General features: G+C 51.4%; 1 protein-coding gene across 1 annotated transcript; it reads left to right on the forward strand.

Moving 5' to 3' along the window:
• Nucleotides 1–8,556: 8,556 nt before the first annotated feature.
• On the forward strand, nt 8,557–16,333 carry R3HCC1 (R3H domain and coiled-coil containing 1). Its single transcript, NM_001301667.2, is given in 8 exon segments — nt 8,557–8,606; nt 8,954–9,081; nt 9,462–9,599; nt 10,314–10,914; nt 11,739–11,911; nt 13,360–13,430; nt 14,817–14,912; nt 16,022–16,333. Coding segments are annotated over 7 exon segments (1,320 nt in total). The 5' UTR covers nt 8,557–8,606; nt 8,954–8,971; the 3' UTR covers nt 16,153–16,333.
• Nucleotides 16,334–16,644: the final 311 nt, after the last annotated feature.

A 16,644-nucleotide genomic window follows, 5' to 3' on the forward strand; every position in this document is an offset into this window, starting at 1 on the left:
GTAAAGTGCCAGGTGCACAGTACAAGCCCAATTAATGAGGATACTGACCCCAGCCCTCCCCAGGACCTGGGCTGGGCGGACACTGCTCTAGTGACTTTAGTGACGCCATGTCCTGCCCAATGGGACTGCACTGGGGAGGGCTGGAAATCAGTGCACTTTGCAATTAAGGGAGAGTCATTTTAAAAAATGTTTGCTTAGTTAATACATTTTCAAAATTTTGCCAAATTTGCAAGTAGTGCTACTTTGAATGATTTGGGAAGAATAAAAAATAGGTATATCCTATAGCTTATGAAAATTGCATGCCTATATATATATATATATATATATATTTTTTTTTTTTTTTTTTTTTTTTTTTTTTTTTTGGAGACGGAGTCTCACTCTGTCACCCAGGCTGGAGTGCAGTGGCGTGATCTCAGCTCACTGCAAGCTCTGCCTCCTGGGTTCATGCCATTCTCCTGCCTCAGCCTCCTGAGTAGCTGGGACTACAGGCGCCTGCCACCACAACCGGCTAATTTTTTGTATTTTTAGTAGACATGGGGTTTCACCGTGTTAGCCAGGATGGTCTCAATCTCCTGACCTCATGATCTGCCCGACTTGGGCTCCTTAAGTGCTGGGATTACAGGCATGAGCCACCGCGCCTGGCCTCGCATGCCTATATTATACATACACTACAGAGATATACATTTGGATACATACATTACAGACAATTTTATGTGAAAAGAGCAGGAGTCTAAAGAGGAAACAACTGATAATCATAGCACTCAGAGACAACCACTGCCCACATTTCAGTGTATTTTCCTTCACTGTCTTTTCTATTGCCTTTTATTTTTTTTTTTTTTTCTTCCTTGAGATGGAGTCTGGCTCTGTCACCCAGGCTGGAGTGCAGTGGCTCAAGCTCAGCTCACTGCAGACTCCGCCTCCCGGGTTCAAGCAATTCTCCTGCCTCAGCCTCTGAGTAGCTGGGATTACAGATGCCTACCATAACGCCTGGTTAGTTTTTGTAATCTTAGTAAACATGGGGTTTCACCATGTTGGCCAGGCTGGTCTTGAACTCTTGGCCTCAAGTTATCTGCCTGCCTCCGACTCCCAAAGTTCTGGGATTACAGGAGTGAGACGCTGCGCCCAGCCTCTGTTGCCTTTTGTTTAGTAAGTAAGATCAATTTTGTGTCCTTTTTTTTTTCATAACCTTTGAGCTTTTAAACATAGGTACTTCTTATGCTGTTACAAAGGCTTAATATTCATTTTTAGTATCTATTTTTCCTCCATCCCCTTGGACCCCAGTGGGGCCACAGACAGGCTCTGATGTGAGGTTGCCTTTTGAGCTAGAGAAAATAAGTCTGGATTTTTTTTTCAAATTATTTTATTTTATTTTATTTTACTTTTTGAGACTGAGTCTCGCTCTGTTGCCCAGGCTGGAGGGCAGTGGCGTGATCTCGGCTCACTGCAACCTCCGCCTCCTGGGTTCAAGTGATTCTCTTGCCTCAACCTCCCAAGCAGCTGGAATTACAGGCACCCACCAACATGCCTGGTTAATTTGTATTTTTAGTAGAGACAGGGTTTCACTGTGTTGACCAGGCTACTCTCAAACTCCTGACCTCAGGTAATCTCCCTGCCTTGGCCTCCCAAAGTGTTGGGATTACAGGCATGAGCCGCCATGCCGGGCCATAAATCTGCATTGGGAGGTAGTGTCCAAATTTCTGCAAAGTCATTTCATTGTAAGGAGACCTTCACAGGAGACCCCCTCACCCCATCTGGGTTCCCATGACTCTGGCCCTTTAAGAAGAGGCTAGAACTCTGGAGAGGTTGAGGTCTCCTTGGAACTGAGGGGCAACAAAAGTGTCAGAGATTTGGGGAGTGTGGTGGGGACTCTCCTGGCTGGGGTGGCACACACAGAGGCTAATCAGGTAGAGCGGGAACCAGGGAAGATGACTCATTCCCCTCTCCCACCAGCCCCTGCACCTCCGCACCCTCCCCTCTCTCCCACTTTCCCTCTCTAGTTCTGGCTCCTTCTCCACCATCTCTGCCTTTCTTTGCCCTTTAATCACTCCCACTGCCTTGGCTCCAGAATGCTCTTCACTTCTGAAAACAGCTCTGGCTTGTAAGAGTTTCTCAGTTGATTTTTGGCTGGGCACGGTGGCTCAAGCCTGTAATCCCAGCACTTTGGGAGGCCAAGACGGGCGGATCACGAGGTCAGGAGATCGAGACCATACTGGCTAACACGGTGAAACCCCGTCTCTACTAAAAAAAATACAAAAAATTAGCTGGGTGAGGTGGTGGGCGCCTGTAGTCCCAGCTACTCAGGAGGCTGAGGCAGGAGAATGGCGTAAACCCAGGAGGCGGAACTTGCAGTGAGCTGAGATCTGGCCACTGCACTCTAGCCTGGGCGACAGAGCGAGATTCCGTCTCAAAAAAAAAAAAAAAGTTTCTTAGTTGATTTTCTTGGATTTTTTAGGTTAAAAAAGAAAAAATCAAAGGTCAGGTGCGGTGTCTCATGCCTGTAATCCCGGCACTTTGGGAGGCTGAGGCAGGAGGATGGCTTGAGCCAGGAGTTCAAAACCAGCCTGGGCAACATAGTGTGACCTCCGTCTCTACAAAAAAATACAAAAATTAGTCGGGTGTGCTGGCGTGCGTCTGTAGTTCCGGGTACCAGAGGCAGGAGGATGGCTTGAGCCCAGGAGTCCAGGTTACAGTGAGCTATGATCATGTCACTACACTCCAGGCTGGGTGACAGAGGGAGACTTTGTCTCAAAAGCAAACAAACGAACGAACACAACAACCCACCAAAAACACAAATATTCTGCAAACAGTGAGAAGTTGATCTCCTCAAATGTCTGAACTTTCCGGTTTTTATGTCAATTTGCTTTTGTTAGTACCGCTTTAAAAAAAGGTAAACACTAGAGGCATGGATACAAAGCCTTGACTTGTCCTGAAGTGAATGTGGTTCCTCTGTGATTCTCTATTTAGCCCTGTGTGGTGTTTTGATCAGTCTATTTGGATCCTTAAATGAATTTGCATCGAGTTCTTCTAAGTGTGAGTTGGTCTAAGTGTGAGTTGGGTAAAGAACATATAACAATGTTTCGCTTTTTGAACCTTTTTTTTTTTTTTGAGATGGAGTCTCTCTCTCCAGGGTGGAGTGTGCAGTGGCGCAATCTCGGCTCACTACAAACTCTGTCTCTTGGGTTCAAGTGATTCTCATGCCTCAATCTCCCCAGTAGCTGGGATTACAGAAGTACACCACCACACCCGGGGTTTTGCCATGTTGGCCAGGTTGGTCTCAAACTCCTGACCTCAAGTGATCCACCCACCTTGGCCTCCCAAAGTGCTGGGATTACAGGCATAAGCTACCACGCCCAGCCTATTTTTAATCCATTTTAATGTTTGTAATATAATTGAATTATCCCACCTCTGGTTTCCTTAAAACACTTTGGTATTACTTCTATCACTGATTTTTTTTTTTTTTTTCTGGCTTCCTCTCCCTCCCCAGTTACATTTTTCTATATGGGCAGTGTTTCTTTCTTAACCAACTTCCCTAACTTCTGGCAATTATTTGGAAAACATAGCATTTACTGACTTTGCCACAGTTATATGCCTCTGCTCCTACCCCCGACACTTTGGAATGTACTCCGGGGTTCCTGTCCCAATTTATGGCAATAAAGAAATTGCTGCCGGGCGCGGTGGCTCACGCCTGTAATCCCAGCACTTTGGGAGGCCGAGATGGGTGGATCATGAGGTCACGAGATCGAGACCATCCTGGCTAACACGGTGAAACCCCGTCTCTACTAAAAAATACAAAAAACGAGCCGGGTGAGGTGGCAGCCGCCTGTAGTCCCAGCTACTCGGGAGGCTGGGGCAGGAGAATGGTGTGAACCCGGGAGGCGGAGCTTGCAGTGAGCTGAGATCCGGCCACTGCACTCCAGCCTGGGCGACAGAGCGAGACTCTGTCTCAAAAAAAAAAAAAAGAAAAGAAATTGCTTTTGTTATTACATTCTATAGCCCTCCTTTCAAGATTTACAATATTTGTATACCATTTTGTTACTCTGATTATTTAAGTTAATTGAATGTTTTAAGTAAATGACTTAGCACAAGGCGTCTTCTCCCAGGACATCCCAGCTTGTGAATCATATATCTGAATTCGTCTCTTGATTGTCGGGACCATGTCTTCCAGTGGCTTTCCGGGAAGGACCGTGAATGTCAAAGCATAACTCAGAAATATTTCGTTAGCTGGGTAACTAGTTCACAAGCACACCAAGGAGACAGCCATTAGATTCTTACCAAGGGACAAAGACCTAAACGAACAAACAAACAAACCAATGCGAGGACTGATAAAGAAGAAAAAGGTGCCAGCCTAGACAGGGTGATTTTTCTAATGATTAGCTGGAGGTTATCAAAGAGGCTAGTCTGGGCGATCTATGCTGGAAGAGATTGAAGAGCTCACTAGAGAAAAAAAAAAGTTATCTGTGGATTTTGCAAGACGTCTTTTGAGTTAAGCTATGCGGTACACGTGGCAGGCTGTCCCCACACAGTGTCTGCCAGTACGGCCTGGCGTCTCCACCTGACAGGCCAGCATCACTCCATTTCTCTTGGCAGAATGTGACTGCAGGTTTGAGAATATCTTTCTGTTGCCATCACAGTTTACAGGATTTTCCAGTCTTAACATTTTCCATGTAAAATTCTACAGATACTGTTCCGTTGTTTTCCGGCAGATGAGTTGCTAGGAAAAATCTGTCAGCCACTTAATTTTTTTCTTTTGAATTTTGCCTAAATCAAAATTCATTTTTTTAATCCTCAGAGAAAATATTTTTACCATAATCTGGATCAACCTTTTATTTATATGTTTATTTTCTAGAACACCATTTTAATTTGTAGATTCACATTTTCTTGTGTTTTAATAAAATATTGTTGCATTTACATTGTGTGTGTGTGTGTGTGTGTGTGTGTGTGTGAGACAGGGTCTCACTCTGTCACCTAGGCTGGAGTACAGTGGCACAACCACAGCTCACTGCAGCCTCAACCTCCCAGGCAAAAATGATCCTCCCACCTCAGCCTCCAAAGTAGCTGGGACTACAGGCATGCGCTACCATGCCTGGCGAATTATTATTATTATTATTATTATTATTATTATTATTATTTTTGAAACGGAATCTCGCTCTGTCGCCCAGGCTCCAGTGCAGTGGTGTGATGATCTCAGCTCACTGCAAGCTCTGCCTCCTGGGTTCACGCCATTCTCCTGCCTCAGCCTCCTGAGTAGCTGCGACTACAGGCGCCCGCCACCACGCCCTGCTAATTTTTTTGTATTTTTAGTAGAGACGGGGTTTCACCGTGTTAGCCAGGATCATCTTGATCTCCTGACCTTGTGATTCGCCGTTTGCTACCCCATGTGCCCTGGATTCAATCCTTTCATAATCTTTCAATTATACTTCCAGTTTTGGGTAAAATTCTGTAGCTCACACCCAGCCTGCTTCTCCCACTGATAAGGTACATCTAATTTATTTAACCCCTGACTTTGGTACCTGGCTATTGGCCACAGGATTAAGATAATCCTAGACTGGGCGCGGTGGCTCATGCCTGTAATCCCAGCACTTTAGGAGGCCGAGGTGGGCAGATCACCTGAGGCCAGGAGTTTGAGACCAGCCTGGCCAACATAGTGAAACCCCATCTCTACTAAAAGTACAAAATTTAGCCGGGCATGGTTGCACATGCCTGTAGTCCCAGCTACTCGGGAGGCTGAGGCAGGAGAATTGAACCCAGGAGGGTGCAGTGAGCCGAGACTGTGCCACTGCACTCCAGCCTGGATGACAGAGTGAGACTGCCTCAAAAAAAAAAAAAAAAAAAAAAGACAATTGTAATGACATGCTAAAGTTGGAGAGTCTTCACCTTGGGGTGTTGAAAAGCAGGGGGTTGACAGGCTAGATCTGGGTTTGAGTTCCAACTCTCTGGGTCTCCTTTGGCTAAACCTCAGTTTATCCCCATACCATATGGGTAATAATTTTCATCTGAGAGGGCTGCTACAAAGTTTAAAGTGCAATTTGTATGGCAAGCTTTATGTCAATAAGTAGCAACTATCTTGATTTTTGTAAGCCTTTACTCCATATCACCGGTTTTCAACATTGTTGACTCTAGCTTTGCTGGTTTGATGATGAACATGATTGCCTCTTTCACGTCTTTCCATAGCTCTGACAGTTCCCTTTCATCTCAATTCATAGCTTACGCATTGAACATGGAAATCAGGCTTTGACCTCCTTGAGAGTGTGAAGCAGTTATTAACTGGAAATTTCTTGTTTTCTCAAGAGAGTCTTCCAAAATATTCTTATCCTGTATCTGTTCCTTGCTCTGGTTTCTTCCTTTCTCTCTCTCTTTCTTTCTTTCTCTCTCTCTCTCTCTTTCTTTCTTTCTTTCTTTCTTTCTTTCTTTCTTTCTTTCTTTCTTTCTTTCTTTCTTTCTTTCCTTTCTTCTTTCTCTTTCTTTCTTTCTTCTTTCTCTTTCTTTCTTTCTTTCTTTCTTCTTTCTCTTTCTTTCTTTCTTTCTTTCTTTCTTTCTTTCTTTCTTTCTTTCCTTTCTTCTTTCTCTTTCTTTCTTTCTTTCTTTCTTTCTTTCTTTCTTTCTTTCTTTCTTTCTTTCTTTCTTTCTTTCTTTCTTTCTTTCTCTTTCTTTCGAAATTCTGCCCATCGTTTGTGCTGCTTTTGTTGCATTTATTCACCTTTGAACGGTGACCATTCTGCCTTACCTGCTGTTTGCCCCCAAAGGTGTGGGTAGCTGTGCTTTGACTCCCTTCCCTGTTTATCTAGGAATCTCTAGATAACCTGTACCCATGATGGAGACCTGGACACTGATACCTTTTTCCTGTTTAACCTCTGAGTTGCCTAAAGAGGGTTTGGTAGAAACTAGAAACTAGATTCCTGGGCAGCCTTCCCCGGGAGCTTGTTCCTACTGAGTCTCTCTCTGAATTTGTTGAACACCTCAATAGCATGACCCAGCTCTAAAGAGGTGGGGACATAGCTTGCTTCCTGGGTTTTGGGTTTGTTCCTCCATTTCGGGGAGGTACAGCGACTTTGTCAAAAAAGCTGGGCCTGTGTTTTCAGAGAAAACATGTGGTGCTAAGTGGACTTGCCTCTCAGCCTCACATGCCCAGTCCAGGGAACCTGGGCAGACAAAACAATGCCACGGTGTGGCCTGCTCCCACTTCCATTAAGCCAGCATGGAGTGTGGGTAGGGCTGGTGGAACCAGAATCCAAACGGGTGCCCCCTGCTCATCCTTTTTCCCCTGGAGTTGAATGCCCTCCAGTCTAGGCACGGGGGACCTGTCAGATCTCCTGAATCTCCTCTCACAACCATGCTCAGAAAGGAAATTCATGACTCAGCTACCTGAGTTCTGTCTGCACTTCAGTTTTGTCTTTATTCTAGGCCCTTTTTTATTCTTCTTGCTGGGTATCTGAGAAGATAGGTTTTGTAAATATAATATAATTCCACTGTCATTTTTAGAAATGCTTTGGAAAAATGTGAGACAGCAAAATGCATCTAATTTTTTCTCCATTTCTCCATCCCCAAGCCACTTCTCCCAGTCAGCTTTTTGAGGGACCGCCCTCCCTCCCCCATCCTGCCTGTACCTTATGTCAGAGCCCACTCAGACTGCCCCACCCCTGACCAAAACCTAGGTCTTAAGTGCCCTTAGGTGAGTGCTTCCAGATTCAGAGTGACCAAGGGATTGCATTTTCATTACTTTCAGGGAACAGAACGATTTCAACCCTGGTCTCCTAGATTATAATCATCCATCCCACAGGCTGTCTGATGGCAAGAATTTTAAGCCCCATTTAAGGTGGACGCTGGAATTATTTCTAGATGGAGCAAAGTAGCACAGGTTGCTGAGCTGCAAATCACTGCGATAGTGACTGGCCAACCCAGTAACCCACAAGGCTAGCATGCCTTGTTAGTGCCACTGTGGTGTGAATTAGACTTTTTTACAGGTGACATCAATGCGGGAGAAGGAAGGGCAATGATGGGCAAGAGTGCTGGAATATCTGATGCTCAGAAACTTCCTTCCTCTTTATTCCTCTGTTAGGTCCCTGGGGAGGGGAACAATGAATGGGAAACTCTAGCACCGCCGCTAGCTAGCATATAGCACTATTAGGTTGGTGCAAAAGTAATTGCAGTTTTTTACTTAATGGTAAAACCACAATTACTTTTGCACCAACCTATTAGTAGCTGAACAAAAGTGTTTGTTGAACTTAATTGATCCTGGAAGACTGTGCCAACATTGAGGACAAAAAGAAAAAAGCCCATCTTGGAATCAGACCCATCTTTGCTCAAAGTAAGACTCTGGAATGTACTATCTGTGCAACTTGGGGCAAGTTATTTCACCTTTCTGGGTCTTGGTTTTGCCACGAATATGAAAGCTAGTCGTGTCCCTCTAGGAGAAGCGGTTCGTGTTAGTGGCAGGTGCGCCCCCTCCCAATAGGTGACAAGAACACGCCCTCTCCCGTTTCTGCGTTACCTCCCCCAGGCCGCGCGATGGCGCTGCGTCTCCGCAGCGGCCCGGGCCTCTCTGGGGCACTCGGGCGCGCTGGCCCCTGGGGACGCCGAGGGCGGCTGCGAAGCGCAGAGAGGCCGTGGTGAGTGCGGCGGCACTAGGGGGTGATCTTCCCGGCCCCCGGGCTCCCGGGTGGGAAGGGGCAGCTGGGCTGCGCGGAGCAGGCCCTCGTGAGCCCCGGGAAGGAACGCAGCGCAGGGTGTGGGGCCACCCTCAGCATCCGACCGCAGGCGGGGACGAGAGCCTTGGGCAGCAGCCGGGAGACCCCTCCCCTGACCGCTGACTTGCCGGGGATCCCTGGCATCACTTCCCCGCCGCCGAGACTTGGACCAGAGGGTTTCTAAGGCCCTTTCGGTGCCGGCGTTGCGGGGTCGCGGGTGATCCCGGGGTCTGTGCTCTGATCCCCGGCCCTGCCCGTCTCTCTTACAGGCTCTCCCACCTGTCACCCTGGCCCTTCTCTGCTTGGACGGTGTCTTCCTCTCCTCAGCTGAGAATGACTTCGTCCACCGGATCCAGGAGGAACTGGACCGCTTTCTGCTGCAGAAGCAGCTGTCAAAGTAGGCTCGTGGGAGGGGCGAGGGTGCCTCTTTGCTGGGAAGGGCAGTGTTCCCGAGCCGCCTGTGTGCCCTCCCCCAGGTGGTGCCTGGCAGCTGGCTCTGACCTTGGCCTTTAGTCTTCATAACGCCAGCTGCCGCTTCCAGCTGCATCTTTGTAATTCTGAGCATCACCCTGAGACTGAAGGGTCCCCGCACAGGGAGGCGGATGGGACCTGTGGGTCCCTGCGGTCACCTCTGTCTATGCTCAGATCCTTTGCAGTCCACCTGGGACCCAGGGGGCGGAAGGGAGGCCAGCGTTAATCCGCGATTAACCTGGGAGTGGACCTGGTAGGGGTCAGGCCCTGGACACCTGCTCAGCGCTTCTTCCCCTCCCTCCCCAGGGTTCTTCTTTTCCCCCCACTCTCCAGTCGCCTCCGGTACCTGATCCATAGAACAGCAGAGAATTTTGATCTCTTGAGCAGCTTCTCCGTTGGGGAGGGCTGGAAGAGGAGGACGGTCATCTGTCACCAGGACATCAGGTGTGTAGCCTCCCACCTTGGAGTGCCTGCAGCAGTGGTGTGTGGGCGGCCAGCCAGCTGGTCAGCCTTTGGAAGGGCAGGGCTGGGTGGAACCAGGGCTGGGACCCCAGGGCTGCTGCCATTCCTAGCCGCAGCCGCTTAACCAGGGCTGCCTTTTGCATCAACAGTGGAGCAGATATGCAGTTTGTGGAATTCACTTGGCAAAATCAGCTATGTGGTTGGGCCAAAAGAGAGAGAGATCTGTTTAAGTAGTGGGTGTGGTGGGGGGGGGTCTCCCTAGCATTCCTCTCAGTGAGCTTGTGCCCCACAGAGACCAGAAAAGCCCCTGCTGGGCTTGGGTCCCCTCTGTTCCCATGTGCATCTCACAGTGAGCATCTTACTTTAATGACTGTGATCCTAGTGTTTGAAGTGACATGTTTTTCTGATAGCCTAATTCTTAAATGCAAAAGCTTACCTGCCTGGTGTGTAATTGAAGATGGACTAATCTCTAATTTTGATCATAGCACTAGAGGGGCGAGCTGGCTGCTCTGGGCTTGTTCAAAAGTGACAGCCTCCACTGTGATGCCTTCCTAAGGGATTTTCGAGGGTCATTTTGGCTGTGGTTTTCGCCTAATGCTGACCTGAATGTCACTCCTGAATGACAAGTGGCTCTAGTAAATCATTTTCCTTTGGGCCCCTATACACTCTGATTACCTCTTCCCATTCCTGCTCCAGGGTACCCAGTTCAGATGGCCTCTCTGGCCCCTGCCGCCCTCCTGCCTCCTACCCCAGCAAGTACCACGGTCCTCGGCCCACCTCCAACCAAGGAGCAGCTGCTCCCCGAGGTGCCCGGGCTGGCCGGTGGTATCGTGGACGCAAGCCAGACCAGCCTTTGTATGTGCCCCGGGTGCTGCGCAGGCAGGAAGAATGGGGGCTGACCTCTACCTCGGGGCTCAAGGGAGAGGCCCCAGCTGGCAGGGATCCAGAAGAACCTGGAGATGTTGGTGCTGGAGACCCCAACTCTGATCAGGGACTCCCTGTGCTGATGACTCAGGGAACAGAGGACCTAAAGAGCCCAGGACAAAGGTGTGAGAATGAGCCGCTGCCGGACCCTGTTGGCCCTGAGCCCCCGGGGCCTGAGAGTCAGTCAGGGAAGGGAGACAGGGTGGAGACGGCCACACGGTTTGGGTCCACCCTGCAGCTAGACCTGGAAGAGGGGAAGGAGAGTCCGCTGGAGAAGAGGCTCGTGGCAGAGGAGGAAGAGGACGAAGAGGAGGTGGAAGAGGACGGCCCCAGCAGCTGCTGGGAAGACGATTACACTGAGCTGCTGCAGGAGGTGATGAGGCTCTTGAGCCCAGAAAGGGAGGGCGGAGGTGAGGTGGGTGTGGCCGTGGGTAGGGCTGGGTGTTGGGTGACAGGGATTCCTTAGGGAACACAGGAGAGGAGGTGTGGATTTTGGGTCCCAGCCCAGCCATGTAGGAGCTGCTTGACCCTGGGCAAGTTATTTTGTGTTGCTGAGTCTCAGTTTCCTCATCTGAAACTAAAACCAGATAACACAGCCTTCGCTAGGTCACGGACTCTGTGTACAAGTACGCCGTCCTGTGTTACGGATGCCAGTCATGGAAATTACTCTTTAGCCTGAAGTTTTATCTTACAAATCTTGTTTCCTGGGGACCGTGTGACTGCCCCTGAGACTGGCTGTGGGTTCGGTTGGGAGAGTAGAATCTTTTATGGCTATTTTATACATGAAGAATGCAGACCACAGACCTGCCAAATATCACAGCGCTAGGAGGGGAAGGAAGGGTCTTGGACTTGCCCAGCTCTGCCTCTTAACTGACTTTGCAACTTTGGGAAAAATTACTTAACTCTTGGGCCTTCAGTTTCCCCATCTGTAAAGCAGCTTTCTAGAATATAGTTTTCAGGATTCTATGGAACGTTGTGTGTGTAATTGCCAGTCACTTAGTGGGGACTCCATACAAGTAAATGCCCTCCCGTAAAACCCACGCTTCTTGACCTTCCAGCCCAGCCTGCCTGCTGCTGCCCTTTCCAGACTTTTGCTATGAGGGCTCCTTCTCCCCGCAGAGCTCTCAGCGCACGGGCTAGTGGTTTGGAGCTCTGCGTGTCCAGGCTCCCCTTGCTAAAGGGTCCAATCTCTCCTAGATCACAGACAACCTGACGAAGAAGGAGATTCAGATAGAGAAGATCCACTTGGACACGTCCTCCTTTGTAGAGGAACTGCCTGGAGAGAAGGACCTTGCCCACGTGGTAGAGATCTATGACTTTGAACCAGCGCTCAAGACGGAGGACCTGCTGGCAACGTTTTCTGAGTTCCAGTGAGTGGTGGCTGGGGAGGTGCTGCCTTCAGAGAGAAGCTAGGACACGCTTTGTAGCTGGGGGTGCTTGCCTGCCCCACCCCCAGTGCCTTAATGCTTCAGCAAGAGAGACAGAAAGTGGGTGTGTTGCCTGGGTTCTGTATTCCTGGGCAGTTCACCCTGCCAGCCATCCTTGGGGAAAGAGAGCACTGATTTGTTGGTCGTAGATACACCTTGGAGGCCCTAGACCTGGGCTAGCCCCTCTGCCTGGCCACATGCCTGCCAGGACCCCACGCACCCTCCCTCAGTCTTGAGGGACATGACAGCCCCCTCTTTTCCCCTTGCCCACCTCCCAGCGGCTGCTCAGTGGGTCTCCAGCAGGCTACAGGCCAGCTCCATGTGGCAACTGTTTCTAGGGTACACTGAGCAGCCTGCTGGGGCAGAGTGGAGGTTGGGATGGTGGCCAGAGTCTGCATTGAGAGACACAACTTCCCTCCTCCTCAGCTTCCCCACATGCCTTTAGATCGACCCTCCTGTCTTTCCTTTTTTCTTTTCCTTTTCCTTTTTATTCTCATTTTGCCTTCTCCCCTTCCCCTTCTTTGTTCCTGCTCAGGCTTGCTTTCTCTTCTTTTGTTTTGAGACAGGATCTTGCTCTTTTGCCCAGGCGGGAGTGCAGTGGTGGGATCACAGCTTGCTGCAGCCTCAACCTCCTGGGCTCAAGTGATCCTCCCACCTTGGCCTCCCAAGTAGCTGGGACTACAGGCATGCACCACCATGCCCAGCTCTGCTTAGGCTTTTAGAAACCCCTTTCTGCACGGCCCTCGTTAACCCTGCTTCCTAAAGCCTTCTTCCCCCGTGCTGTGCCCCTGAGCAGGAGGAGAGCCAAAGGGGTGGCTAGGGGCAACGTGTTCTACGCTTGTATTCTCTACGTTGATGGTGCAGCCAGGCTGGGGCCCCTGTGCCTTCCTCAGCCCGGGTAGGGCCACACTGCCTTAGGTCTCTCACAGGCTGCAGGGTAGGTGGCACCTTCCTGAGCAATAGGAAGAAAGCCAACAGGAGCTTGGTGGCCCTGCTGGTTTGAGCTCCTGTTCCCCTCCCCCGCCACAGAAACCCTTTCTTCCCCAGCCTCAGACCCCGTGGCCTTGGCCTGGCCGAGACAAGCCTGTGAGGAGTCTCTTCTTCCTTCGCGTCGTGCCATATGAGCTGTTTGAGTCCTGGCTTCTTTAGTTCTAGAAACTGGTGACCTGCCTGACATATTGACAGGAGTGACGTTTGTCTTTCTGAAGCCAACCATACGGGCTTCAGAGGAAGTTTGCTGCAAATGGTTGTCTCCGTCCCCGAGGAGATGGGACTTTGCCTCCGGCTCGTGGCATCTGTGGGCTGCAGGCGAGGGGGCGCGGCTGCGGGATTCGAAGAGGAGTTTGACCGCTTGCTTTCCTGAATGTGCTGTCTCCTCTCTCCCCGCACAGAGAGAAGGGGTTCAGGATTCAGTGGGTGGATGATACTCATGCACTCGGCATCTTTCCCTGCCTGGCCTCAGGTAAGGCACCCCCGGTGGGCCCGGCCCTCACTCGGATCCCCACTGAGAGGGAGGACTCTTGGTTCCCTGGGTGGAGGCCACCATCTCCTGGGCGCAGGCTCAGCTGAGCTACTGGGCTCTTGGGGTTCTGTTTCCAGCCTAAAACCCAGGGGGAGCCGAGCGGTCTCTGGCCCATAGTAATGCGCCTTAATGAAGAAGCCTTTCCTATTGTGTTAGTGCTTTCAATGAAAAGGCATCAGATTCAGGCGACCTTTGCTGAGGAAGGTCACCGGCCAAGCCCAGCGGAGGTCCCTGTATTAAGTGAAAGCACAGGAAAGTGCTGCTTTAACGGCCAAAAGCATTTGAATTCCGGCGATTTCATATGGTTCAAGTAGACACATTCTTACTCGATTTTCACTTCGGCCTCAAGATATAGGTCAGGTTACCTCCACTGTACAGCTAGGGAGACTTAAGGATCCCAGAGTGTCAGGGGTACACTCCAAGTTACACAGCCTCTCAGTGCCACAGCTGGGGGCGCCACGCTGCCTCCTCATGACTCCAGTGCTCCTGTCCCTCTCAGCCACTTGCCTGCATTGCCTTGTCACACCACACCTTGGTATACACCAAACGTGTATACACCACGCCCCCTTCGCTGGGCTTCCTAGAAACAGCCTTCTGAACTCCTGAGCTGGGGGCTGGGAGCACCACTGCTGGTGGGGTCCAGTCCTCAGGAGGGAGGGGGCAGCATTTAGGGAGGGAACAGGGCACGGTGGGGTCTCAAACCCCAGAAAGGGAGATTGTAGAAAGAAAGGCAGGGAGGGAGGCCAAGAGGCTGCCATGTGCTATGAGAGGAATGAGCTCTGGCTGGGGTTGGCCATGGCGTTCTGGTCTCCACAGACTACGGCGGGAGCAGGTTCCCTGGGTTCAGTTTCCTCTTCTGTAGAGCAGTGGGCAGCTTGGACCTGAAGCGTCTCCCAGCTCTGCTCTGCCGTACTCTGTAAATAGCCGGGGTGCTGCAGTGCCAGGTGTGACTCAGGACGGTGAACACATGTTCCCTGGAGGGTCCCGAGTGGTGAAAGGGGGAGAGGCTGTGTTTAGCCCTGGGGCTTCGGAAACTGGGAGCCCGCCTCTTCTGATGTCAGAATCACAGCCTCACCAGTGCTCTCCCTGACCAGCCTGGGGTGGGAGTGTCCTCTGAGCGCAGGGGTCCCTGTGCAGGCCTGTGGGGCTCTGGGGGACAAGGCAAGCAGGCGGCAGTCGTCTCTTGCCCATCCAGGGCGGTGTTGGAGCAGCCCTGCCCTGAGCTTCGAACAGGTGCACAACACGGCTGCTGGCGTTCGGGGTGGTAGGTGTGCCGCAGGATCCTGAGGAGGAGGGAGTGACTCCGCACCTGCTTTCTCTCCGCAGCTGCTGAAGCTCTGACCCGGGAGTTCTCGGTGCTCAAGATCCGGCCCCTCACGCAGGGAAGCAAGCAGTCAAAGCTCAAAGCCTTGCAGAGGCCAAGTAAGGAAAGCGGATGTCCGTGGATAGGGAGGCTATGTGTGTGTGTGCGCGCGTGTGTGCATGTGTGTGTGAGTGTGTGTATGTGCGTGTGTGTCTGGTTTGAGCAGGGTCTTCTCCGTTCATTCTTCCCTCTTGACTTCTCTGCTCTTTGGGAGCCCTGGGCTGCAGTAGCCAGTGGGGCTGGGTTTCCCCTCCCTAGCAGGCCTAGGGGGGTCTAGGGCAGGGGTCTCCCTTGGGGAGTGGCATCTGCCAGCTGCTGTGCAGGGAGGCCCTCGTGCTCACACCCTCTTCTGGGCACCGCTCAGGGGAAAGCTGGTTCTTTCTTCTGGAGGGCCCTGGAAACCGTATCCCACAGGTCCGGGAAGGGCCTGGGCTTTGGAGGACCCCTAAATGGCTCTGTCAGTTACTTCAGCCGGCCTCAGTGACACTGAGGAAGTCACTCAGTGTGTGAGTTGGTTTCTTCTTCTGTAAAATGAGCAGACTCTTCAGTCTGGAGGATTGAATGAGAGCCTGGCATACCTGCCTGGAGCCCTGAGGGCACACAGAAGGTACCAGATAACCGTTAGCGCCTCCCTTTCCCCTTCCCCCTCCAGAAACCATGGTGGGAGATTTTAGACACGAGTTTTCCATGACTTCAAACTAGCAACTAGTCAAATGGGCCTGCAAGAGGCCTGCCGAGGCCGGCTGTGCTCTCATGGGTGGTTACGTAGCCAAAACTGTCCAAGGTTTCTTGGAACAGTAAATATCCTGTCCGTAGCTCAGGATATTTGTGAGCTCTGGGTGTTCCATCCTGACTTGATATCCCTCCCAAAGGACCCTAAAAAGCAGGGAGGTGTGCAGGATGAACCCCTCAGCCCCCTCACTGTAGAGACAGAGAAACAAGGGCATGGAGAGGCAACAGGTTTGGGTCAGCATCCCCTGGGGGGCCAGGATCCCTAAGTGGGCCCCCTCGCACAAGCATCCGGCCACACCACAGGCACAGGTGGGCCCAGGCCTCACACATGTCACACGAGAGGCTGGCTCCGATGGCCTCGACGGCTGCTGTGTTGCTGGGGGAGAGGCAGCCACGGCCTTGTGTTCAGGTCCCCACCGTGGGGCTTTCCTTCTAGAACTCCTGCGTCTGGTGAAGGAGAGGCCGCAGACAAATGTGACGGTGGCCCGGAGGCTGGTGGCCCGGGCCCTGGGACTCCAACACAAAAAGAAAGAGCGGCCTGCTGTCCGGGGTCCGCTGCCGCCCTGAGGCCTGGAGACCCAGCCGGCCTGGATCTGCGCCCTGATGTAGCTGGTGCCCCAACACCATAAGCCTTCACAGATGCCAGAGCAGCCCCGCGCCACCCTCAAGCTTCACCATGGGGTGTGGTGGGCTTTAGTTTAGTCTCACAAATGGAGAAAAAATAAAAACTCACATTGTTCTAATGTGATCGCTTTGAAATGTGGTCTGTGGGGGACGCTAGGGGGTGCTGTTCCACCTTGCAGTGCAGGCCTGTGGCTGCTGAAGGAAGGTCACTTGAGGAGCTTGGCTGGGAGGAACCCCGCTAGGCCTGCAGGGCCTTTGTGCACAGCCTGCCCAGTTTTGGGAGCTGGGTTGCACCTGCTGTGTAGCACCTGCCCACACTCCTTTGGCAGTTCAGGTATCCAGCCCGCTGGCCTGTGCTGTGGGACAGTTCTGGGACCCCTGGGCTGGTCCTGGTGTTACCTGTCAGTGCCGGTTCTTGCAGAAATAAACGTGAAC

Source organism: Macaca mulatta, chromosome 8 (assembly GCF_049350105.2).
Source record: "Macaca mulatta isolate MMU2019108-1 chromosome 8, T2T-MMU8v2.0, whole genome shotgun sequence".
Classification (NCBI taxonomy): Eukaryota; Metazoa; Chordata; class Mammalia; order Primates; family Cercopithecidae; genus Macaca; species Macaca mulatta.